Below are 27,045 nucleotides of genomic sequence, written 5' to 3'. Positions count from 1 at the left end.
ACTCACTGAAGGTGCTTTCGGTGGTGGACAAGGGTCATCATGGGAACTGACAAGTCTGTGACTATTCAGCAAACAGTGATGTACTATGACACCTTTCTATCATGGCCAGTGTAACGGAGCTCCTAAATCATGAGACGAGGCACTATGTTGAGGGTCAAACAGGAACAGACAGAGCTGTGGTTTTATTGTTCTTATATACACATTTTTACACAATAGTACCACCCACATGGTTTTGTGGAACAGCCATTTAAACACTTATTATACAGTAAAACACTTTCATTCCCACAAAATCCTCCCCTCTGCCTCTGATATAATTACTGAACACAATGGGTTAATGTAATTATCACAGGCAGGAAAATATACAGTTTTACACAATATTCATAACTTTAAAAGTATACATCACATTCACATAAAAATTACATTTTCAGAATCAGCATACTACATATACAAACAGTCAAAAACCAGGCAATTCCTTCCAAGGGTTTAAAAGTTAGGTCGAAGTCCTTTGTGACCGACTGCAAGCATGGCTTTCCAGCCCAAACCAGTTGCACAGAGTTAGGCTATGCAGCCGGTCTATCTTCTCCTCCATCCTGGAGATAATTGGCTTAACTGGATGTAGTAAGCCAACTATTTCCAGGTACAGAAAATCTCTATTCACAACAGCAAAAATACATAATTCCTATCATACTGAACAGAACCTCCACATTCAACCTATCCCTAGATAGCTTGGATCTGAGCGCTCAGATCCCATGAACAGAATAAAATCGCAATGGGGTTAAAGTTTAGCACGGGCTGATGAGAGGTTGAGGAGGGACAAAACAGCCAGTTTCATTTAGAGGGCCAGAACAGGCTTTTAATACACCAATAAGTCCAAATAGTGTTTTTAAATGGCAAAGTCTCCCAGGGGCCATAGTCACATGGCAAGAGGCCGGCAATTAGTCCTCTCCAGGCACAAGTGGCGAAGTTAGTTTCGCCACAACCAGCATTAAGTTTTTCAGCAGCTGCTCTTCTGTTGGACGAGCCTTGGGCACCCATGATACTGATGCCGGTTCACCGGTTGTCCTTTTCTTTTGGTAGTTACTAGCAAAAGACTTGCCGTTTTAAAGACGCTCTGACAAGAGCCAAATAGTGATGGCCAAATGACTAGTCAGAGTCACTTGCCCATTTTCCTGCTTTCAACACATGAAATTTAAGAACTGACTTTACGTGCTGCCTAATTTATCCCTCCCCTGACAGATGCCACTGTAGTGATATAATGCCAAGACAGGAATGGCAAAGCTTAAATGAGTTATGAAAATAAGATCAGTGATGTACCATTAAATTAGAGGTTTCAGTTATATAACTTAGCCACAACTTTCACGCAGTCAAGTATCATTAAGCACTTACAGGAAGCCAAAGTGCATGCTGCATCATGAAAATCTTCATGATGACTGCCAGAGATAGGTAGGTGATCTGTGGAGTCTGTCGTCCCACTGATCACATGCCTACAGGGTGCTCTAGAACAGTGTTTCCCAACCCAGTCCTCAAGGCACACCTACTAGTCCAGGATTTAAGGATTACCCAGTTTTGTCTAAGGTGTTTTTAGAAAAAAAAGAAAAAACACCTTGGACAAAACTGGGTAATCCTTAAATCCTGGACTGGTAGGTGTGCCTTGAGGACTGGGTTGGGAAACACTGCTCTAGAAGACTATTTTGGGATTTATTAGTGAGATATTTAAAAAAAAAAAAAAAAAAAACACGTCTCGCTGATCATGGAAAGACCAGATTACAAAAAAGCGCCTTTGACAGACAAAGTACAGCATACATTATGTGTCACCAAATGCATGAGACAATGTATACTGTACATTGTCACTAGGCAGATAAGTCAATAATCCTATACTTTTGATTGGAAATGTTGCCATCGCTTACATCTCATTGTCTATGTTTTTGGGGACTGAAGACTGAAAGACTAAAATGTGAAGCAGCTCGAATATGAGGTATTTAACAGATTTTTGTGGACATTTAATTGTCTGTTAAATCAGAAAAGTGTTTCACTTGTAATAATAAAGATAGAAGCAGAATAAATCATGTTGCGGTACATACCCACACACACTCTCCTTTTTATTGGAATCTGGCTCAGTATTTGTGCAAGGTTTGGAGTCTCCATTTTTTGTTTCTACTATTGGAGCACCTGCAGTTTCAGAAGCAGCCTCCACTGCCTCAGTAACCTCAGCTGTCACAGACACATCAGACACAGCAGCAGGTGCCCTGCGTTGCAGCTGCAAAAAAAAACCAAAAAAACACCGAGTATTAATTACAGGCTCTAGTCATTAACATCACATATGCTATTAGGACCAATCACTGCCTTTCTGTGAGGGAAGGGAACTACAGGCAAGTTGTGCCATGATCATGTCATTAACTTAATTTTATTTTACTTCTAATTGGCACTTTGTGGCAAAACATTTTGAGTGGTGTAGAACCACTGGTACTATACACCTAGGAAACAAAAAAACAAAAACAATCGATTGCCACCTTCAGCAGTAACAATAGTGTTAAACTACTTACAATTAAGATATCAGAATGTTAAAAGAAAGATTCTGCTGGAAAAAAAAAAGCAGTAATACCTAATACTAGCAATGATACAACAAAATATGGATCCAGTCAGCACTCTGACAAAGATTTGGATTAAATTTGCAAAGATAAGGATTTAACCTATGCAACATTTTATCTTGTCTACGACCATGAGTAGGACTAGATAGGATTATTTTTTTATTATACTTATTATAGAGGATTAAAGACTTCCGCAGGGTTTTGGGATGGTAGAATTTAGTCCATACTGTTCTGCTTGGATGAATTTCGATATCAAAAAATTTTTAATTAGGAAATTCAGACCGCCAGGACAAAAAATAAAAATAAAAAATGGTGCCCATGACTATGCTGATATGCAAAAATTTCTAAAATACTAACGGATTAAAAATGCTACGCAATAGCAGGAGAATTTTGGAGAGAACTTTTATAATGATAAATTTCCTTTTCCGCTCTTCTCTTGTTTTTAATGAAGAATGAGGAGCAGGTGTCATTCTAAGTTGAAAATAGGGGATACATCTAAAAATGAAAAGTATAAGTCAGTGGGCAATTGACCACCCACTCATCCCTTCCACCCTGACAAGACAAAAACTATCCCACATATCCAATCGGTAGTCAATGACCGTCCTTCAGTGCAGGGAAAAACACAGTGCCATATCTGCTTCTCCCAACTGAATCTTCGGAGGTAACAGTCACCACAAGACAGAGTAATAAGTGCAAATCGGGCAAAAACGATCCAGCTGTGTAAAGGGCTAGTCGGACTGCAAAATCCAGGCATTGTTCATACATTCCAACAATGTCCAGATTTTGTAATTCATGCATGAGTTTGGTCCGGATTTCAACCAGACTGAACAGAGCAATGGAAGTCAAGTTGCTACTTTTAACATGTTCGCATACATGCTCCCAGCTGCCACATGGCAGGCGGGAGCATAGGGAGGTCTCATGCCAATGACAAGGAATTCTTTTAGGCGGAGAAACCAAACTATCAGAGAAAGGGGAGGAGTTATTAGCAAGACAGCATTTCTCTTAAAACACAAAAAAGCAGCCTGAATAAATGTCCTTGGCTTTTTCCTAGCTTCTATGGTTCACTTAGAGACAATATGTCATACAGAAATTACATAGTATTTAAGAACACTTCTTGACAGAATACACAAAAAAAAGGGGGACAGATCATTGAACCTAAGGCAAATGCAGTATAACATTTTAAAAAGATAAACAAGAAATAACGTACAAATAGAACACTAAGAACATAAGACAACGAAGCTTATACAAATAAATTAACTGTATTTTATCCAGTAACTTACCTTTGGCAGTCTCTTGTTCCATGGCATGGGTGCTCTCTTTATAAGCACAGCAACAAAGAATCCCCCTGTGTTCTGATGATGGGGTAATATCCGGAGGCTTTAAAATAACAGTGGATGGTATGGAGATTTAATCAAAACACAGCACCAACACACATTTTCATATTTTTAAGAGAGTTTTATAGCCAAGCATAGATCCTCTCATTTGGTTTTAAGTTCTTGTGGAAAATATAGTAAAATCTTATATGGATATATCTTGTATATCTATATATTAAAAGTATTTCTATTTTTTTTATATAACGGAAATAATTTAATTAGCATTCTCTAATTTAATGGAAGTAATTTTAAAACGCTAATAATAATGACTTTATTGACCCTGCTCCTAGTTATAAAATCATGAAATGACCTGTACTCTAAAGAACATCTAACTATGCATAAGCCGTACAAAACACACACACACACACACACACACACACACACACAATACTTCCAAACAGCAAGAGGAAAATCTTACCATCTGTTTAGATTCATAGCTTTCAATTTTTCTTCATCTTTTGGAGGAAACATTGTAGGACGGATCTGAGTATGTCTACTTTGGGGCACGTCTTCCCATTTCTCAAACCACTGTCCATCTTTTGTCATAATCTTAATGATGATAACATTTGAGTGAGAACTAATACTACAACGAAAATAAAACTAAAAAACTAAAAAGCAAGAAGGTCAAAATGCATCTATAACCATTTCACCTTCCACTGGGTGATTCCAGGCATCCATTTTAAACCAGGAAGCTCTGCAGACACATCAGCAAGTTCCAGACTCCCTAGAACAAGGGAAAGTAGATTACAATCAAATATATCATTCATCACAAGGAAACCCCAATATATTGGTAGGGAAAGGAGCATGCTTAGCAAACTAATGGAGAAAACAATTTTGGGGGGTGAAAATTTCTTTGCTAGAGGCTTATCTGAGCATGTGTTTATTAATACAACACTATAAGCACCCAGACCACTTCATTTCCTCATTGAAGCTGTCTAGGTGCAGTGTCCCTGTCCCCTCAGCCGTGCAATCTAAAACAGAGGCACTTCCTGCATTTTTATGGAGTTTAACTTCAAGAAACGACTCTAGATGTCCTAACTCTTCGCATGAGGATGTCCAGCATCTCCAAATCCCCCACAGGAAAGCATAGATTTAATGCTTTCCTATGAGGAAAGTCTAATGTGTGTGTCATTTGCCATGCATGCGTATTAGGTTCCCCCGATTGACGACATCAGAGCAAGTGAAGACAGCGGCAGCACTAAGAGACCTCAGCACTGGAAAGAGGGAAGTATTCAAAAGGTTTGTTTGTTTTTTCATTTAACTCTTTAACCACCAGGTGGGGAAAACCGATAATGGCTTTAGAGGGACAAAAAATGTTTGTGGCATATCTTAATTCAGTGAAACATATCCATTTCATTATGTTCAGGAATAGTAAAAAGGTTAATGTGTTGTCTTTCAAGTAAGTATCCTCTATTGCAAAGTGCTTACAAATGTACATTTTACATCTACTGCTGAAAATTGCTTATTCCCTTAACACTGCAGCATGTTTAACTAACACACACACACACACACACACACACACAAAGGCTTCTTTTTTTCTGCAGCAAGTTTACATGGTATAATAGCACAAAGCATTTGAATAGAATTGCCTCATCCCCAACTACAGTGTCTACGGAGTGTATAAATTAACCAATATCATAAATAAATCATATGCATCTCTACTTCCTTGTGTTACATGGACATATTTTCTACTCTAATATTGCAGTTTATAAAGCCTCTGCTGTATTAAGTAAAAAACCAAAACAAAACAAAAATTAAACCTTGCATTTACTTTAAAAGATGTTAAGTTCACTAAAAAGCCCATGTTTACAAAGAGTATTAAAATTCTGTTATGCATTCTATAAATGAATTTTGTATCTGGAGAGCTGAAAACTTGTTGCCTTGCCTTCGCTCTTTTCCAACAGAGAAGCAATAACAGCTTCATCCTCGACAGGATTCAGAGAGCACGTAGAATAAACCATTCTACCCCCTTCTGCCAGCTGTTCTACACCACGGGTAGCAATCCTAATCTGTAACCTAGAAATAAAGCACACTGAAGGTTAATAAGAATTTACAGCAGATTGCAAAATAATTTAATAGAACGTGGCTGCATGCAGCCTGTCAAATTCAGCTGCAATGAAAAGGTCAACTGCAAAAATCGATAGGTAAACCTTTTGCAGTATAACAGAATATATGGCAAGTGTTCACTTATATTTATATGGAACACATTTATTGGGCACCACTACATACCCATGCAGCTGCAAGCTATTTAATGTTGTCCACTTCTTCCACACATCAATATTCTTTCTCAAGGTTCCATCTCCACTGCAAGAACAAAAGACCATGTTACACCAGGAAACAAAGAATTTGACACACTAGGGGAATAAATGCTTCCAGTGCTATCTGCAATGAAATATTGATTTCAAAATACAGTAGATCAGTGTTTTACAGGTAACTAAATTCTCTGAGCCATACATTTTCTTTAGAAATGCAAACAAACAAAAAAACCTAGCCACCTAAATGTCATTACTCACAGAGTTGTTTTCCCTGCCAAGCTCCACTCTGGGCACAATACAACTTGAATGCATTGCATAGGTTTTGGCCTTATTAATTTTGTATGATCAATTTTATGTTTTTTGCACAATTTTTTTTATTTTTCACATAAAGCAGAATGCTAAACCATAAGCCTGACTCCTTAGCCATGCCCCCTCATACTGTATTTCCTTATCAAATGTATGCACAGTCTCAGCCACTGACACTGAGTGAGCTGCTCTTAATTAACAGCATGGATGCAGACAGAGAATCTACAAACTTGCAGTGATAGCCTTACTACAGGTTTCCCTGGGTCTCCCCTCCTAACGCAGGCAGCTTTGTCGTACAAATCGCTCCATGTTGTCAGTGACTGAGCTGTGTGCATACATTTGATAAAGAAGTCTAAGCAGACTTGTGGTGCAGTATTGTGCAATTATTTATAACTCCTGCCTAATAACGTGACGTGACTGTTACAGATAGAACTGTTAGGCATAATTGACACTGGTCTACAATCGTGCATGTTTGATTTAAAAAGACCTTTTGAACAACAAGACAACCTTAATGCATTTGGTTCGGGCCTCATTAATATAATGGATGTTTTGAATGCACAAATCTGTAGAGTTTTTTTTTTTTTGCAGAAATATCTTAATTAAAAAAAAAAAAAAAAAAAAAAATTAAAATTAATATATAAAATTAAGATATTTCTGCAAAAAAAAAAAACACTACAGATTTGTGCATTCAAAACATCCATTATATTAATGAGGCCCGAACCAAATGCATTAAGGTGGTATTGTTGTTCAAAAGGACTTTTTAAATCAAACATGCACAATTGTAGACCAGTGTCAATTATGCCTAACAGTTCTATCTGTAACAGTAACGTTACGTTATTAGGCAGGAGTGTTTGACTTTTAATGAGACATTGGAAACAGTATGTTCATACATAGACAATTTAAGCAAGGTAACAAAATTTATATCTATATGTGCATATTCCTAGTGATACATAACTCAACTCTACAATATAAACATTTAAATAAGCTTTAAAAACAAGTCAGGAGCCACATAAGGTAACAGTTGTTTGGTTGAAAAATCTATGCAGACCTTAGAAACCAGGAAAATATACATCGATATAGATTACTAGAAAATAACACAAAGACGCCGATATGTGACAGGAAGTGCTTACTGAACAACGTACAGCTTCCTGTCAGACCGGATAGAGGAAACCGAGGGCCTGGGAGGGCACACAGTGAGGGCCTGGGAGGGCACACAGTGAGGGCCTGGGAGGGCACACAGTGAGGGCCTGGGAGGGCACACAGTGAGGGCCTGGGAGGGCACACAGTGAGGGCCTGGGAGGGCACACAGTGAGGGCCTGGGAGGGCACACAGTGAGGGCCTGGGAGGGCACACAGTGAGGGCCTGGGAGGGCACACAGTGAGGGCCTGGGAGGGCACACAGTGAGGGCCTGGGAGGGCACACAGTGAGGGCCTGGGAGGGCACACAGTGAGGGCCTGGGAGGGCACACAGTGAGGGCCTGGGAGGGCACACAGTGAGGGCCTGGGAGGGCACACAGTGAGGGCCTGGGAGGGCACACAGTGAGGGCCTGGGAGGGCACACAGTGAGGGCCTGGGAGGGCACACAGTGAGGGCCTGGGAGGGCACACAGTGAGGGCCTGGGAGGGCACACAGTGAGGGCCTGGGAGGGCACACAGTGAGGGCCTGGGAGGGCACACAGTGAGGGCCTGGGAGGGCACACAGTGAGGGCCTGGGAGGGCACACAGTGAGGGCCTGGGAGGGCACACAGTGAGGGCCTGGGAGGGCACACAGTGAGGGCCTGGGAGGGCACACAGAGGCGCGCAGTGAGGGCCTGGGAGGGCACACAGAGGCGCGCAGTGAGGGCCTGGGAGGGCACACAGAGGCGCGCAGTGAGGGCCTGGGAGGGCACACAGAGGCGCGCAGTGAGGGCCTGGGAGGGCACACAGAGGCGCGCAGTGAGGGCCTGGGAGGGCACACAGAGGCGCGCAGTGAGGGCCTGGGAGGGAACACAGAGGCGCGCAGTGAGGGCCTGGGAGGGAACACAGAGGCGCGCAGTGAGGGCCTGGGAGGGAACACAGAGGCGCGCAGTGAGGGCCTGGGAGGGAACACAGAGGCGCGCAGTGAGGGCCTGGGAGGGAACACAGAGGCGCGCAGTGAGGGCCTGGGAGGGAACACAGAGGCGCGCAGTGAGGGCCTGGGAGGGAACACAGAGGCGCGCAGTGAGGGCCTGGGAGGGAACACAGAGGCGCGCAGTGAGGGCCTGGGAGGGAACACAGAGGCGCGCAGTGAGGGCCTGGGAGGGAACACAGAGGCGCGCAGTGAGGGCCTGGGAGGGAACACAGAGGCGCGCAGTGAGGGCCTGGGAGGGAACACAGAGGCGCGCAGTGAGGGCCTGGGAGGGAACACAGAGGCGCGCAGTGAGGGCCTGGGAGGGAACACAGAGGCGCGCAGTGAGGGCCTGGGAGGGAACACAGAGGCGCGCAGTGAGGGCCTGGGAGGGAACACAGAGGCGCGCAGTGAGGGCCTGGGAGGGAACACAGAGGCGCGCAGTGAGGGCCTGGGAGGGAACACAGAGGCGCGCAGTGAGGGCCTGGGAGGGAACACAGAGGCGCGCAGTGAGGGCCTGGGAGGGAACACAGAGGCGCGCAGTGAGGGCCTGGGAGGGAACACAGAGGCGCGCAGTGAGGGCCTGGGAGGGAACACAGAGGCGCGCAGTGAGGGCCTGGGAGGGAACACAGAGGCGCGCAGTGAGGGCCTGGGAGGGAACACAGAGGCGCGCAGTGAGGGCCTGGGAGGGAACACAGAGGCGCGCAGTGAGGGCCTGGGAGGGAACACAGAGGCGCGCAGTGAGGGCCTGGGAGGGAACACAGAGGCGCGCAGTGAGGGCCTGGGAGGGAACACAGAGGCGCGCAGTGAGGGCCTGGGAGGGAACACAGAGGCGCGCAGTGAGGGCCTGGGAGGGAACACAGAGGCGCGCAGTGAGGGCCTGGGAGGGAACACAGAGGCGCGCAGTGAGGGCCTGGGAGGGAACACAGAGGCGCGCAGTGAGGGCCTGGGAGGGAACACAGAGGCGCGCAGTGAGGGCCTGGGAGGGAACACAGAGGCGCGCAGTGAGGGCCTGGGAGGGAACACAGAGGCGCGCAGTGAGGGCCTGGGAGGGAACACAGAGGCGCGCAGTGAGGGCCTGGGAGGGAACACAGAGGCGCGCAGTGAGGGCCTGGGAGGGAACACAGAGGCGCGCAGTGAGGGCCTGGGAGGGAACACAGAGGCGCGCAGTGAGGGCCTGGGAGGGAACACAGAGGCGCGCAGTGAGGGCCTGGGAGGGAACACAGAGGCGCGCAGTGAGGGCCTGGGAGGGAACACAGAGGCGCGCAGTGAGGGCCTGGGAGGGAACACAGAGGCGCGCAGTGAGGGCCTGGGAGGGAACACAGAGGCGCGCAGTGAGGGCCTGGGAGGGAACACAGAGGCGGGCAGTGAGGGCCTGGGAGGGAACACAGAGGGGGGCAGTGAGGGCCTGGGAGGGAACACAGAGGGGGGCAGTGAGGGCCTGGGAGGGAACACAGAGGGGGGCAGTGAGGGCCTGGGAGGGAACACAGAGGGGGGCAGTGAGGGCCTGGGAGGGAACACAGAGGGGGGCAGTGAGGGCCTGGGAGGGAACACAGAGGGGGGCAGTGAGGGCCTGGGAGGGAACACAGAGGGGGGCAGTGAGGGCCTGGGAGGGAACACAGAGGGGGGCAGTGAGGGCCTGGGAGGGATCACAGAGGGGGGCAGTGAGGGCCTGGGAGGGAACACAGAGGGGGGCAGTGAGGGCCTGGGAGGGAACACAGAGGGGGGCAGTGAGGGCCTGGGAGGGAACACAGAGGGGGGCAGTGAGGGCCTGGGAGGGAACACAGAGGGGGGCAGTGAGGGCCTGGGAGGGAACACAGAGGGGGGCAGTGAGGGCCTGGGAGGGAACACAGAGGGGGGCAGTGAGAGCCTGGGGAATAGCAATCTACTGAAATATTTATGAGTCTATCCCCCTTATCTAATTATTTCCCCACTACTTGGCTTAAAGTGAACCGGTTAGTTAGAATTGTACTTTACATAAATATGCACTTTTTGCTTTATAATTGTTGAAAATTGTGTTCTTTTACTAACCTATGTACCTTCATGGAGTTTTCAGGCATGATGTCCCTGACGTGCTAGCTTCACTGTCAGCACATCATCCCACTGAACAGAGTGACATGACATTCTGTTCGTTTTTTCCCCAAACAAGAACTGTCTTGGATAGTGGGCTCACAGATCTTACAGTAATTTTGTTAGTGAGGCTCCTTCACGCTTTGTACACAGAGCATAGGAACCTCACCAGGTAATAAAGTTTTACCAGTGGAGCCTGGAAGTCTTTAGAGTGGGTGTGTGTATAGCCTCCTGAAGTGTTTGGAGCGTTGCCATGGTACTGCTGACGCACACTTGGATTGAATGAAGCTGGGCCAGAGAACAGCCAGTAAGAAAGGTTTCTTGCAGACAGGTAATGCCTGCAGACAAGGTCTGTGCCAATGGGCCTGCAGGGAGGATGAGCTATTGCAAGAAATCTATACCTTTAGATTTAAGAAATCTATAGATATGCAACGATTTCACTAACACATTGCATAACAGAAATCATGATTATTTCATTTTACGTGAAAAGTAGCATGACAAGTATCCTTTAGCAAAGCAAAAGTCAAACTTAATACGATAAGATTGTTTGACAATTAAGGAAATAACAATTGCATTGTTTGTAAGTGTCAGATCGCAAACAGTAGAACAGCTTACTAGCAGATATCAAGGGGCACAATTACAAAATAAATTATGGAAAAAAGGTTTAACTAACTACTAATCTTACATTGTATAAAATACTATTTGAGTTCAAAATAAAAACTCATTGTACCAAATCCATAAATACACACACTTACCTGCATGGTACATCACACAATATTCTGTCATAGTAGAGGACTTCTTTGGCTCCGTTATTTTCTACCAAAAGCCTTGGAATGCTGGAAGCATCATGGTTAACCACCATAATGCATGGGCTGTTCAATCGCTTAGCTTGATGGACCAACAAGTAACAACGCTTATTGTCAACATCGTTAGCTATGACAAAACCCTCTGCAAAAAGAGCATTAAGAAAAATTACTGCAATAAATTAAAAGGTGCAGTTTTATTTATTTTTTTATGCGTTATAAATAAAATAAATGTTGAAGTTTAAAATCATGATGATAGCTCTTCAGTGAAATGATTCCAAATGGGTGAAACCCAACTGAGCTCTGTTAGAGGTCATGTGGCCTCAAGGGAACTTACATACGTGGAGGACCTGGCCACAAGTGGTGCCATTTTGATTTCCAATTATTAACAGATACGCTTCAGAGACCTGGACCTTTTGTGTTTTCCAGACCCAATATAAAATAACCATAGTGGCCACTGGTTACATACTACTGTTACCCCAACTAATGAGATCACTGCCAAAATGATAATCGCCTCATGAATAAGCCAATCTCAATTCTACATTGCTCGCTTCATTCTTACAATAAAATCTGGTCCCAATGTAATAATTATACTGTTCGATTCTTGAAGCTTCCTGGATTTGCCTGCAACAATTCATGGGTCTTTACAATGAGCCGTTTTCTGTATTTTTGTTCCTTGTTACTGGTCAGGTTTTACCAATGGTTCCCCCTTGGTTTTTTTTTTTTTCCCGAAATAGCTCAGGTTCTAATTCTTACTGTACCTTCTTTCCATGTACATTGTATCTGTGCTAACAAAGTATTAATAGAAAACAAAAAATCAGACTCCTAATAAAGGTGAATGTGTAGTGTCTACCAGATATCCAAAATAGGGGGTAACCCTGGTAAACTTGAAAAAAGAAAAAATGTACAAGGGTTCTAACAAGTAGACCCTAGAACATAACTGATATCTGTAAAGAATGGTCTAAATAAAATATAACGAAAATAAATAATTGCTTTATTGAATAAATGGAATCCTAACTACTAATTCAAACACAAAAAAGTGAATTCCAGAGGGGAGCTATAAGAAGCTCAAAATGCCAAAATAAACATACTGAGCCATGAATTGTGAAATATATATGCCTAAGTATAGTATAGCCTATGGCTAATCCTATATAGAGGGTAGATACAAAACCCTTCTAAGGAGGTGAATACTACTAAACCCCTAGAGCATATAGACACAAAGTTGCAGAATATCTGCTAAAAAGGTAACAAGGTATAGCCAGTATAACAACTTAAGCGCTTACATAAGGATTGCAACAATTCCAAAAAAGAAAAAAAACGCTGAAAATAATTGAAGGACTGGACTGATAAACTGTATACCCTGATAGGGATGTGCACTAAGGATGTACCTGGTAGAATCTAGCTAGATAACCAAAATTGAAAAAATCCTATGATAGAAAACACTTCCTTATGGCTAGGACTGCAGACTTTAAAGTAAAGGCAAAAGATCTCAGAGAAAGATTCAAGGAAAGGGGCTACCCAGGTAGATGTTTGAAACAAGCCTACCAACGGGCATTGCAAAACGATAGGGAAAAACTTCTTGATGATATCCCTGAACCAAACACTACAAAAATGATACGCTGCATAGCCAAATATGATGCGGGTTGGGATGTGGCAAAGAAAATCATTGGTAGGTTTTGGCCCCTCCTCACTCAAGATCCCCATCTAAAAATGTGGTATCTCCTACAGTATCAATTACGGCTAGGAGAGGTAAGAATCTGAAAGAGATGCTTGTCCCGAGTCATTTACAGCTTAAAAATAAAAACAAGGGAAGTTGGCTCATGGTACACGGCACATATAAATGCGGCAGGTGTGTCGCATGTTGTTTCATGGCCAAGGACTCCAAAATTCTATCCGACTCCACAGGTACAATTCATATCCCCATAAAACAATTCTTTAACTGCAATACTGCAGGTTAGGTCTATCTACTAACCTGCAGCTGCGGCATGAAATATGTGGGGAAGACTATACGTCCCTTTAAGAGAAGGGCAATGGAGCATGTCCACTCTATAACATCATTTAGAGACACCCCAGTGGCCAGACATATGAGACAATACCATAATGACTCACCGAGAGCCATAAAATTTGCAGGTATTGCACGTGTCTATAAGGGCAAAAGAGGTGGAAATTTTGACTTAATCTTAAGAAGAAAAGAATGTTTCTGGATAAGCAAATTGGACACTATGTCACCAAAGGGACTTAATGAAGGGTTTTCTTTTACCCCATTCATTAATGTCTAGACCAGTAATAATAATGTTTTGGCTTTACTATTGATAATAAATAACTTAAGTAATTGTTGTTGCTTCTTTAATTTCAATTCCAAATACACTACAAATATAATGAACCAGAATAAGACTCCTGTTAGTGTTACATCTGTTAGCCCAGTCACCTGTATGACAATATTTCAAATAAACCAACCCCACTTTCTGTGTATGTTTATATATCCTTGGATCACTCAAGGGTCTTAATTCTCAGGACCTTAAGTGAAGTATGGGGTAATATAACCCTATAATGACTTAAGGGTTAACATTTAGGATCGGTATTGACTTCAAATACACACCCTATTATGCGGAGTTTCGCCGAGGATGTAATTGAAGGGGTGGCAGAATCGGAGGGGGAAGTGCTTCAATTAGCACGTTGCGTTTCAAGCCTCGTTCTGGTACGAACGCATACCCGCCCATCATCAGCGATTGGATAGCTGAGCTCTCCCTGCACATATAAAAGAACACGCAGGAGTCAGCACGGTTCATTCTGCCTTTGACAAAGGCGCTTCAGTAGCGCCGAAACGCGTTAGGCATCATGCTATTTTTATTTTCACTTCGCACGATTTATTTAAGCACTTTTTTTGTTGTTTGATTATGGGGGTTTTGCCAGCCGGATTCAAGAGCCTTTAGGTTGCAGTTTGCTACTGGTTGGGGGGCACTTCCACTCAGTGCTAGAATCTCATTAGTTACAGTCTATTATTTATAGCACCTGCAGGATCGAGTAAGGGGCACCTCTACTTAGTGCTACCATCTCTTTAGTTACAGGGTCGGTTTCTAAGATCTATAGCACCTGTAGGATTGAGATTTCTGCAGTCCTAGCCATAAGGAAGTGTTTTCTATCATAGGATTTTGCTATTTTGGTTATCTAGCTAGATTCTACCAGGTACATCCTTAGTGCACATCCCTATCAGGGTATACAGTTTATCAGTCCAGTCCTTCAATTATTTTCAGCTTTTTCTCTTTTTTGGAATTGTTGCAATCCTTATGTAAGCGCTTAAGTTGTTATACTGGCTATACCTTGTTACCTTTTTAGCAGATATTCTGCAACTTTGTGTCTATATGCTCTAGGGGTTTAGTAGTATTCACCTCCTTAGAAAGGTTTTGTATCTACCCTCTATATAGGATTAGCCATAGGCTATACTATCCTTAGGTATATATTTTTCACAATTCATGGCTCAGTATGTTTATTTTGGCATTTTGAGCTTCTTACAGCTCCCCTCTGGAATTCACTTTTTTGTGTTTGAATTAGTAGTTAGGATTCAGTTTATTCAATAAAGCAATTATTTATTTTCGTTATATTTTATTTAGACCATTCTTTACAGATATCCAAGTTATGTTCTAGGGTCTACTTGTTAGAACCCTTGAACAAAGTATTAAACAAAGAAAAACAAAAAAATTCAAAATGTTCTTGTAACTTTGAATTATTTATATATATCACATAAACGTACAATGTGTCTACCCATGACCATGACATACCAGGGAAAGGAATGTTCATATCTGCGTGTAGCATTTCAATAAGCTGTGCCGTCTTGGATCCTGGAGCAGCACACATATCCAAAATCTAGGCGAAAAATAAAATGTGTTTATAAATTTTATAGCTCAGCCCACTGTAAATATCCATGCAACATTTGGCACAACAACTTTGCAAAATTATTATCAGTTTAAACCCTCTTAAATTCTAGCTTTGGAAATTCGCCTATTGACCCTCAAAGTCAATACCACAGGAATAAACAAAAGAGGATAATAAAAAAAAATTGAGAAAAAAATAAAATAAATTGATCTAACTGAGGAGACAAACACTATTTTGATAGTTTAGCAAATATATGAATCAGCTTTTGTTGTCCACAGATTTGTGGAAAAATGTAAATCAAAATCATCTAGTTAGAGGTATATTGATTGGAGCATTATAGGTTTGTGAAACAGGCTTTCAGAGTCCATAGCCTTTACTGTTTAACAATTAATTAATACTGTTGGAATTAATACAAGCAAGCCTATCAACAGTGCATTAGAACACTGAAATTGCTAGTGATTTTCTGAGCAGTTGTACAATTCCACAGCTAATGCAACCAGTTACAAATGAATTGCTGTATTTACCGTATTATGCAAGATAACCGTCACTTTCATTATTTGCAATGAGAGACAAAGTATGTTCCTTCACCACCCATGAGTGCATGCACTGAAACCAGCATTAACATAGCCTTAAGACTTGGCAGCATAATGAATAAGTTTACACTACCACAGTTTACCTCCCTAAAAGTGATCCGGAGCGAGAGACCTCATAACGTCATAACGATAAAGTTGTTATGGTGCCAGAAGTGTTCCTTTAAATGTTGCAATGCTCTAGTCAACCCTCCAAAATTCTCAGTATACTAAATAACTGATGAACAGTGTACAATATATAAAAGGCTTTATATGAACAGCAGCTTGTTCTGATTGTTCTCATCAAGTTCCAAATCACCTTGTGATGAGGTTCCACATTCAGAAGAACAGGAGGAATCATACTGACCGCTTCTTGACGGCTGATGTTACCCTGAAACAAGACAGACATTTAATACATATGGTTACAACATATGATCAGTGACTGCAATATAGCTTTACATGGGATACTTTTTAAGCACATTAACAAGTAAATTAAGTTATTTGTGGAGCATTCAAGCTGACCCAGCAGGCTTGTAAATGAAACAGCCTTTTCTGGAAAATTTCACTATTCACATTTTCCAATATCCACGGCTAGTAGATGCTGCCAGACAGACAGCTACAAGTGGCATGCAACAGAAAGATTAAGTTACTGGATATATTTAATGTGAAAATAATGCCAGTACCATACAATGTACCATCCAAAGCAGTAGAATCAATTGTCGTGCATGTGCTGTGTGTTCACTACTTCTCTATGAAAAGCACCTGATTGAAAGAAAGGATAAAAAAAAAATAAAAGTCTTGGTTGGGGGCTGGGGGGAGGCAGTAGGTGCCCCCCACCTTTTGTCTATTAGGGCCCCTACCTGCCGTTCATGGGTGGGAGCCACAATAGGTTCCCCCCCCCCCCTCCCTTTTGTTACTTAAGGCCTCCACCAGCTGCTCATGGGTGGGGGCTGGAGGGGACGCTAGTTCCGTTAGTTGAATAGCTCCCACTCGCAGGGCATGGATGGCGGCTGGGGTGGACACTTTGCCCCCCCTATTATTTTCATAGATGCCCCACCATGCGGGAGCTATGCTAGCTCCCCCTTTATTGGATTCAAGGGCTTGAGGTCTATTTTTATTTATTTTTTTTAAAACTATTTAGTAGACTTGCACCTACTTGCGGCACAGGGAATAGGGGCATTCGGGAGATTTTAATCTCCCTCATGCCAATATGGGGGTCATATCGATCCTCAGATTAACAGGGGGCATGGGTGGGGACTAGGAAGTGGCAGGGAACACTCCCCGCCACTTCCATGTTCACATATTACAAGGAGGGAGACGCAAGCTTGTAGCTTTCTCCTTGTAACAAAAATGTTATTCATTCATCCTTCTTGCAAATTAAGGAATAGCCAAAATTCCCGTCAGAATTTCGGACAATAGTGAATGTCCAAGTGCTCAACTGGGCATACGCAGGAATTTCACAGCGCTATCTAGTGTGGGCAGAAGACGTGTCCCACAGGGCCTTCATCCCCACACAAAGGTGATGGTGCCCAGGATCTAGGTCCCACCATAAAATAAAGATTTAAAATGGGGCATTTGGGAGTGACTATGTGGACAATAAAATATATTGCAGTCAGGAGGAGGGGTTACAAAACAAACAGAAAAAAAAAAATGGATGCGGCCATGACAGTGCTGCTTTAACATTTCAAAGGGCGGCTCAGCATTACCCCAAAGAATTCAGTTCAGGAATGTTTATATTTCACAAATCAGCAAACCTAATTGGTCTAAAAACTGGTTAACTAGCCCCAGAAGGGTCTTTGCTTATAATGTAGCTATACATTTTATATTCTAAAATAATCCACCTACAATTATAAGCTTTTTTCCAGAGAGATCACCTATAGCATGTTGAGAACTGATGTTTATTGCTTGGGAAGTAGCACTAATTAATAGGAGTGGTTCACTGGCTTTCCTAAGTTGTGTTTCAAAGCTGTTGTATACAGCAAACAGACAAAGGAATCCATGTTTAAAATGCAATGAGGTAAAAATGTGATTCTTTGTTAAACTAATTTGCATTTGCCCACCCAGAATCCTTTGTGATAGTAATATCACTGCAGATTTGTTATTTCTGTGGGAAAAGCAAGTCTTAAGGCTTGACTGCTGTGCAGATTTTTGTTTAACATTGTATTAACTATCCACAGACTTCAGGTGGAAGGGGTTTTCAATTACAATCTTTCCCACCAAAACCTTGTTGGTTTGTGTTTGTTCACACACAGAATATAGCTCATTAGCACACTGCAATATAAATATACACACACAACTGAAATGAATATTTATACCAGTGATTTTTACTTTGCTCTTCCAGAATATAAGACTAGGCTATACAGGAAAACCTTCCTTTGATACTTGAGTGAAATTTTACACAGAAAAAAATTAAAAAAGGAAGGGTTCTTTGTAGTAAGTAGCATTACAACGATACATGCTGGAAAGCTCTTCTACTAAAGCAACGTGTTTATCAAGGGAGAAATCAGACATGCCACTATCTAGCAAGAGCTAAAACTGGAAATATCTCCAGCAAGTGTTTTCTTTCTTGTATGACAGCTTCATTAGCTGTTAGAGAATTCAACTATAAAGAACCACTTGGCCCAAAAAAAAAAAAAAATTAAGTTTAAACTATAATGAACAATAGCTGCTACAAGTAAACAAGTTTGCTTTTTGTATAAAATATGTATATAGTAATACCTGTCTGTAACAGTCTTTGCCAAGTTGCATTTTGAATTGAATTTTTTTTATTAAATTGTCCACACACACATAATATATACAGCAATAGAGTGCAAAAGATATCCACAACATTGCTATATTATCTCAGTAGTTCTACGTATATATTTTTATATGAATTGGTACTTTAATTCCTGTTTAGTATAGCTTGTCCAACTGCGTGAGTGATTTTAGTTCGATTCCCTGGGACACAGGCATGTTCAATAGTAAGCCGTTATTACCCCCGGTAATACCCCCGTTACATATAACTGACTTGTTGTCCGGTTACCTAGGAGATGACCCCTTGTGATGTCATGACGCCGGATGCAGCGTGATGACGCAAACAAGGTAAATTTTAAACCCGGGCAGGCACTGGCGATCCCAGACCGAATCTTTACACGGATTGGTAAGTTAATATTTTGGTGGTGGATATATAAGATTATCTCTTACTTTATTAGCTCAGGGCAGACGGGAGGAGCCTCGCACACGGTGGCACACAGGGCAAGCCTCTGGGCCACCTACAGATTTTACCAATTTTCAGGCGAAATGGGATTGGCCATTTTTGGCAGCCAAAATTTCAGTACATCCCTATTTTTTGGGAATATTTGTATTTTTTTTTTTAGGCAGCAGTGATTGGCTGAGAACATCAGCTGACATCAGCCAATTACCATTACCCAAGAAGATCCAGCAGAACAAGAACAAATGTGGTGTCCAGGGCAAACATTACAAGAGAAAGGACAGACATGCACTAAACTTCAGGGTTGAAACCATACTAAAACGGTTTAACGTATAATGCTGGCAAAATCAGCAAGAAAATGTCTCAAAGTCTGTTTAAATGAAGATCACTTCCTGCTCCAGCAACATCATCATTGAGAATGAACAGAGCATAGGAGTGTGAAATAAATGATATGCAGCATCATCATGTCCACCTTTACCAAAACACCCTACAACAATTTTTTTTAAGCTTCAAGATGCATTCCAGCAGCTAAGGACTAAGGAAACAGTAAGAAGTAGTGATGGGGTCTCTGAGCAGAGATAGGGAAACTACTAGGCAAACTGTTGCACCCTGCACACAAATTTTTTTATTTTATTTTTTAAAGTAGGAGTACCATATATACATGGTGTTACGGTGCTTTTTTTTTTTTTTTTTTAATGTGGATAAAAACTCCAGAAACAAGTGAACATCTGATTGAAAATGAAAACTTTTCTTCATGCAGGCTGTGTCAGTCACAACCAGGGGAGATGTGGCTAGGGCTGTATGGACAGAAACAAAAGTGATTTAACACCTAAATAGCAGACACTTAAAAAATAAGACTCCAGTGGCATGAGCTATACACTAAAAAGCTAAAGTTGTTTTGATGCCTATAATGTCTCTTTAACCTCTTAAGACCGCAGCCAAATGTACAAGTTGTGATCCAAAAAAACATAAACAAAACCTGGCATTTGCGCTATATGTCTGTCCAACCATAATTCACCTCTTTCATATTAAATGCACCCCCCATTATTATATATCATTTTATTCAGGGGAAACGGGGCTTTCGTTTAACATCAAATATTTAGGTATGGAACATAATTTAATATGAAAAAAATATTTTAAAAAATGGGAGAAAATAAGATTTTTTTAAATTTTTTTAGTTCTACGTGACATTCTAACTGTGAATGTCATAATACTGTTTGCTTTTACTGCAATACAATACACATATTTGTATTCAGCGATGTCTCGCGTGTAAAACAGTACCCCCTATGTACAGGTTTTATGGTGTTTTGGGAAGTTACAGGGTCAAATATAGCGTGTTACATATTTCAGTTTTTTTACATTGAAATTCGCCAGATTGGTTACGTTGCCTTTGAGACCATATGGTAGCCCAGAAATAAGAATTACCCCCATGATGGCATACCATTTGCAAAAGTAGACAACCTAAGGTATTGCAAATTGAGTATGTCCAGTCTTTTTTAGTAGCCACTTGGTCACAAACACTGGCCAAAGTTAGTGTTAATATTTGAAAATGCAAAAAACTAATTTGAACGCAAATTTTGCCCAGTGTTTGTGACTAAGTGGCTACTAAAAAAACTGAACATACCCTATTTGCAATACCCTGGGTTGTCTACTATTGCAAATGGTATGCCATCATGGGGCTAATTTTCATTCCTGGGCTACCATACGGTCTCAAAGGCAACCTGGCGAATTTTAATGTGAAAAAACTGAAACGCAAACCTTATATTTGACTCTGTAACTTTTGAAAACACCATAAAACCTGTACATGAGGGGTACTGTTATACTCAGGAGACTTCGCTGAACACAAATATTAGTGTTTCAAAACAGTAAAACGTATCACAACAATTATATCGTCAGTGTAAGTGCCATTTGTGTGTGAAAAATGCAAAAAATGTCACTGTCACTGACGATATCGTCGTTGTAATATATTTTACTGTTTTGAAACACTAATATTTGTGTTCAGCGAAGTCTTCCGAGTAAAACAGTACCCCCCATGTACAGGTTTCATGGTGTCTTGGAAAGTTACAGAGTTAAATATAGTGCTAGACAATGTAATTCCCTGAACTTTTGGCCTGGGTTGGCAGGCAGGTCCTGCAAATTGTAATTAATAAAATGACCTAATTATGTAAAATTATTACATAAATATATGCGTAGAATTATTATATATATATATATATATATATATATATATATATATATATATATATATATATATATATGTGTGTGTATATATATATGTATATATTTTTTTTAAATTATTTTTATTTATATATAGGTATATACATAGTGATATATACGTATATACTTATGTATATAGATATATTATTTCGTTCTACATGTATTTTGATATCAATATATATATATTAATTTTAAAATACAGTTAGAACGAAATTACGCATGTTTATTTTTTATCTATTTTTTTTTTATTATTTTTTTTAACGTATTTATATATTTATTATTATATATAAATATATATATATAATGAAAATTATATATATATTTAATCAATATCATTGTACGTGTATTTTGATATTAATATATATATATATATAATTATGTATATATTAATATTAAAATACACGTAGACAGTGTATGCATATTTATGTGTATGTGTGTATATGTGTGTATATATATACTTAGATCATATATATAATAAATATATATATGATCTAAGTATATATAATTTATTTTTACACTGTTTTAACATTTTTTTTTTTTTTTTCAGACAGCAGGGGGAGTACCTGTCATTACAGGCACTCCCCCTGCTGGCAATGCCTTGGACGGCTATGCCGTCCATGTGATCGCGGGGTCCTCGCAAGGACCTCGCGATCACATGGCCCTGAGCGGCTGAAGAGGACGCAGGGGGACTCCCTGGGCTCCCAGGTAAGTCCCCCATACCGCGATCGCCGGCGTGGGATCGCCGGCGACCGGGTAAGTACATAAGATCGCAGGACGTACTATGCCGTCCTGCGGCTTTTAGAGCCACCAAAATAAGGACGGCATAGTACGTCCTGCGGTCTTAAGGGGTTAAGTCATGTTACACACCACTTGTTTTAAATGCATTGATGAATAGAAATCTAAACATAATTCTGCCAGTACATCCTACATTCATGCTAGCGACTCATCTCGGAATTCAAATAAATGTTATGCTATAGATTTTAAAGTGGAAACAACTTGGGGAGGGGGTTAAATGATACACTATTTTAGGTTAATCTGGAAATCAGTTGCTAATGCAAAGTGACAATAGATTTTTGTAGAGTAATGCCTCAGTGTTCCTATGTGTAAATTACCAAACAAATGTATAACTGGAAATCGAGCCTTTCAATTCCATATAAATTAATATATAATGATGCTGTCCATATACAAACCCAACCACAGAATTGCAACACATAGATCATTTCAGTTTAAAATAGCAGTGCTGATGGAACCACATTTGGCTAAAGCCTCTTCCACCTTTGGCCAAGTTAACACATTCTGGAAATCCTGTGTTCTTACCGATTCAGTTTCACTGACAAGAAACTGGTGGAACTTTTCCAGTTCAGGAGATTTGCGGATTATCTTTCTGCTCATATTTGTATGCCATGCAAGGTCATCAGGGTACCTGCGGTGAATATTAAATACAATATTTTTTATGAAAGTTTAACTTTTCAATCAAAATTGTTGAGAGAGGGGAATACAACTATACAGACTAACAAGTTTTATTTCATATACAAATGTTTATAATATATATTTACATATACACACACACTTAAGAAAGGAAAGAAGACGGATTCAATTGACAATATTCTATGTAGTATTTGTGGATATGTAACAACAAATAATGTCAGATACTGCTGGATGTATCGTAAGTGGCACTCCTTAATAAGACATCAAGTAAATACGTAAAGTAAAGCACACATTGAGCTATCCAAGTCTGGTAAACGTATTGCTTAAGGAGAGAATTGATTCAATTAAAAACACAAATCAGACTTTCCCAGTCAAGACAGTACATCGCAGTACTGTGATCGTTTCCTCTGTTGGTTGCTTATCAAGTGTCGAAGCAGTGAAGCTCTGGGAACTCACACACCTATTGAATTTATGTAAATAAAATTATATATTATAAAGTATATTTTATATATTTTAATAGTAGCCTTTTGTTCATTTGTAACCCTCTATATCTTGTTTTCCCCTCTAACATCCAATATACATCTTGTTACTGCTGCTTACATTCTAGCAATATGAAACCTGTACATCTCTCAGTAAGTTCCTGATGCAACCTTGTGTATTCGCACTGCTGCTATACAATAATAAACCCTTAATTTGTAGAAGAATATAAAGATTTAACCACTAGACAAAAGGTGTGAAGGCACCTAGAAAACTTATTTTATTAACAACCACACAACTCAAACAGCATTTGCATGAGAAATTGCAAATCTGACTCTGCTCTTATTTTGTTTTAAATGACTACATACAGTCAGAATTTTGGTTTTGGAGGAGATGAAAGAAAGGTGTGCATCACAGAAACCAAATGTGTGTGTCCTGATAAGACAAAACAGGTGAGGCTCACATTAACATAGAGGTTAAGATAAAAAGAATGAAAAACAAAAAACCTAGTGTAAGCCATACTTTATCCTCTACCTATTTTGCTCCTAAAGTGCATGTGCTAGCATAGGATGTTGTCTTGTTCTAGCAATGGCAGCACAATATTATTATATTTATTTAGCGCCAACAAATTCCGTAGCACTTTACAGTGGGTGGACTAACAAACACGTAATTGTAACGAGTCAAGTTTGACGCAAAGAAACAGAGGGGTTGATGGCCCTGCTCAGTGAGCTTACATGTTAGAGGGAGTCGGGCAAGTGATAGAAAAAGTAAGGGAAGGATCAGGGAATTTGATTGATAGCCTTGACGTCTATAAATGAATAGAATATTGTCTTTTTGGAAAATGATCCTTTAATAATAGGCATAGTGCTTTGATCATAAACAAAGCACTCTGTTTTTAAAGGATACTGGTCCTCAATGGGGTTAGAACACAAACATGTCATTATACCAAAAAGTCATTGGCGTCTTGGGAGATACTTAGTCTGTTACATCGGAGATTCCACTGACAATTTCTTAAAAGTGCCACTGTAGGCACTTTAATAAATCCACCTTATTGAAGTTATTATAGTGCCTACCGTTCTGCTCTCCCTTGTCCTACCACCCTAAACCCAATATTAAACTAATGAGAAGGCTTTGAAGCGTAGCTTCAAGCCGTGCCTCCATGCCATCTGGGTATGAGAGTTGTGAATCTTACTCTTACTTTGTGGACAGAAGGGGATGGCAAATTCATAAGTGGCATCAGGACTGTGACATTAGGAATAGAGATATGCAATTCCCAATGGTACAGTGTTTTTAATGACCAGCTGATGTCACCAAGAGCTACATATCTGGATAGCTCTATTGGATCACGTTACTAAGAAATAAAAGTAGACATTGATTCTAAACATATTCACCACCTTTGCAATGTATGCTTTAGTAGAATTTCATTGTAAACATTGAGTGGGAGATAGGGGGTAGCACTGACTTTGCTTTGTATGAGTTACACTTATGTTCTGTGAAATAGTATATGTATCCTACCTAGAGTGTGCTTAGAAAAGTATTAAAATAATTATGGTCATAAGAACATTTTTAGGCTATGAAAAAAGTGATGCTGGTTATAGGTTGTTCCTATATTTTATTTATAAAATATTTTACCAGGAAAGATACATTGAGATTTCTCTCGTTTTCAAGTATGTCTTGGGTCCACAAATCATTGCATTGTTACATTAGGGTACAATAAAATACAAAAACAATATTAATACACAATATATACAAAATGTAACATAGAACAGGTAGGAAATATATAATCAACCATGACATGTGCATTCTGTTTTGAGGCATGTAGAGAGGGATCTCTTAAAGGACTTTAGGCTTAGGGAAGATTTTAAATTGTGTGGGAGGTCGTTCCACAATTGCGGTGCTATGTAGGAGACGGAGGATCGGGCTGCTTTCTTTTTGTATTGAGGTAGACTAAGTAAAGTGTTGGTACTGGATCGGAGGTTATAGGAAGTGGGAACAGCTGGTGAAAGCATTTTGTTCAGGTAGGGTGGGAGTTTCCCAGAAAAGCTCTTAAACACAAGGCTGGAAAGATGAAGGGTGCGTCTGGATTACAGCGACAGCCAGTTTAGTTCTTTTAGCATGTCACAATGGTGGGTCCTGTAATTACATTGTAGCACAAATCGGCAGAACGAGTTATACAATGTGTTGAGTTTATTAATGTGGGATTGCGATGCAGATGCATATACTACATCCCCATAATCAATGATTGGCATCAGCATTTGCTGTACAATCTTTTCCTTTACTGTAGGGCTTAGGCAGGATTTGTTTCTGTACAGGGCACCTAGTTTTGGATAAAGTTTAGATGTAAGCTTTTCTATGTGCAGGCCAAAAGATAGATTGGGGTCTAATGTCATACCCAAGTTTTTGAAAGAGTGGACTGCGGTCAGTGTGCCATTTGAATTTGTTTTGATGGATAGGTGGGAATTGTGTAATTTGTGTAATTTAGGTACTGTTGCAAAGATGATTGCGACAGTTTTGTCAGTGTTCAGGAAGAGTTTGTTTTTTGCGATCCACTTTTCTACCTCTGTAAACTACCTCAAGCTGCGGTAGATCGGATTTGCTCGCATAGATTACTGTGTCATCTGCGTACATTTGTACATTTGAGGATTTGCAGACATTAGGCAGATCATTTATAAATAATGTAAATAGTAGGGGGCCGAAACTGGAACCTTGGGGAACACCACACGTGAGTGGGAGAGGGAGGGAGTCGCTGTCAGAAATGGACACATATTGCGAGCGATCGGATACATACGAGCGAAACCAGGTTAGCGAATGATCACCGATACCTGAGTTTTTGAGTTTGACACAGTAGACCACAACATTCTACTGCACAAAGGCCTTTGCAAAATCAAGGAAAATAGCTCCAGTTAGGTCTTCTTGTTCCTTGCTAGTTTGGATGTCATTGCAAACTTAAGAGGGCAGTTGCAGTGGAGTGATTCTGGCGAAAGCCCGATTGATCAGGGGTCAGATAGTTGATTGTTGGTAGTAACATAGTTGCGTATGGACAAATTTTTCTAAGATTTTTGACAATACCGGGAGCAATGATATTGGGCAATAGTTAGAAACCAAAGTAGTGTTACCACTTTTATGGATAGGCACTACTCTCGCAGTCTTCCAAAGTTTGGGTATGTATCCAGACACCAAGGATTATCAATTGATACTTTAATGTAAACAGTTACAGTACTGAATTATTTCAAGTAATGTGATTTGTAAATGTAAGAAAAACAAAAACCCTATATAAAATTATGATGTAAGGTGATCAACAATAGGACTATGGTTCTTGTGTCAATATGTAGAAGAGACCTTCATACATTAAAAGATTATAAGAAGAGGGTAACTTGTTTTTGCCATCAATGTATACACCAGGGGTAGGAAACCTATGGCATGTGTGCCCTGCATGGTACTCAAGGTGTCTGCACGGCACTCAGGGCTGCTAGAGCCAAACAGGCTCTGGCCTATCAGGAGTCCCAGTGAAAACATCAGATATCTGCAAATACGAAAAGGTAGTGAAGGACAATACTCAATTTATGCATTGCAGCACATAGACGAAGTGATCTTAGATCACTTCATTCAAGCACTTGTGAATGGGAATCCACACTGGATTAGAGCAGCCCGCAGCTGCTGTTTCAGCTTATGTCCTTGACCAGTACCTGGCCAGCCTGGTCCCAACTGGAACCCAGGAAAGCCATCCACACTGTTCGATATACCCAGAGCAGAAGAATAACCTTTCCCTCATACATATAATACAAACAGCCCATATACACGCACACAATTCG

General features: G+C 40.8%; 1 protein-coding gene across 3 annotated transcripts in view; it reads right to left on the bottom strand.

Moving 5' to 3' along the window:
* Positions 1-27,045, bottom strand: part of NSUN2 (NOP2/Sun RNA methyltransferase 2) — a 53,521-nt gene that overhangs the window by 11,558 nt on the left and 14,918 nt on the right. For all 3 annotated transcript variants that reach the window (XM_063451853.1, XM_063451856.1, XM_063451855.1), the window contains exons 5-14: positions 22,646-22,751; positions 16,241-16,312; positions 15,259-15,343; positions 11,432-11,624; positions 6,191-6,265; positions 5,847-5,977; positions 4,612-4,685; positions 4,380-4,510; positions 3,869-3,965; positions 2,082-2,257 (exon numbers count right to left, since the gene is read on the bottom strand). In XM_063451853.1, the coding sequence (XP_063307923.1) occupies positions 2,082-2,257; positions 3,869-3,965; positions 4,380-4,510; positions 4,612-4,685; positions 5,847-5,977; positions 6,191-6,265; positions 11,432-11,624; positions 15,259-15,343; positions 16,241-16,312; positions 22,646-22,751 (1,140 nt within the window). The remainder of the gene's footprint in view (positions 1-2,081; positions 2,258-3,868; positions 3,966-4,379; positions 4,511-4,611; positions 4,686-5,846; positions 5,978-6,190; positions 6,266-11,431; positions 11,625-15,258; positions 15,344-16,240; positions 16,313-22,645; positions 22,752-27,045) is intronic.

This window comes from Pelobates fuscus, chromosome 4, assembly GCF_036172605.1.
Source record: "Pelobates fuscus isolate aPelFus1 chromosome 4, aPelFus1.pri, whole genome shotgun sequence".
Taxonomy (NCBI): Eukaryota; Metazoa; Chordata; class Amphibia; order Anura; family Pelobatidae; genus Pelobates; species Pelobates fuscus.
This window is presented reverse-complemented; position numbering and strand designations above follow the sequence as displayed.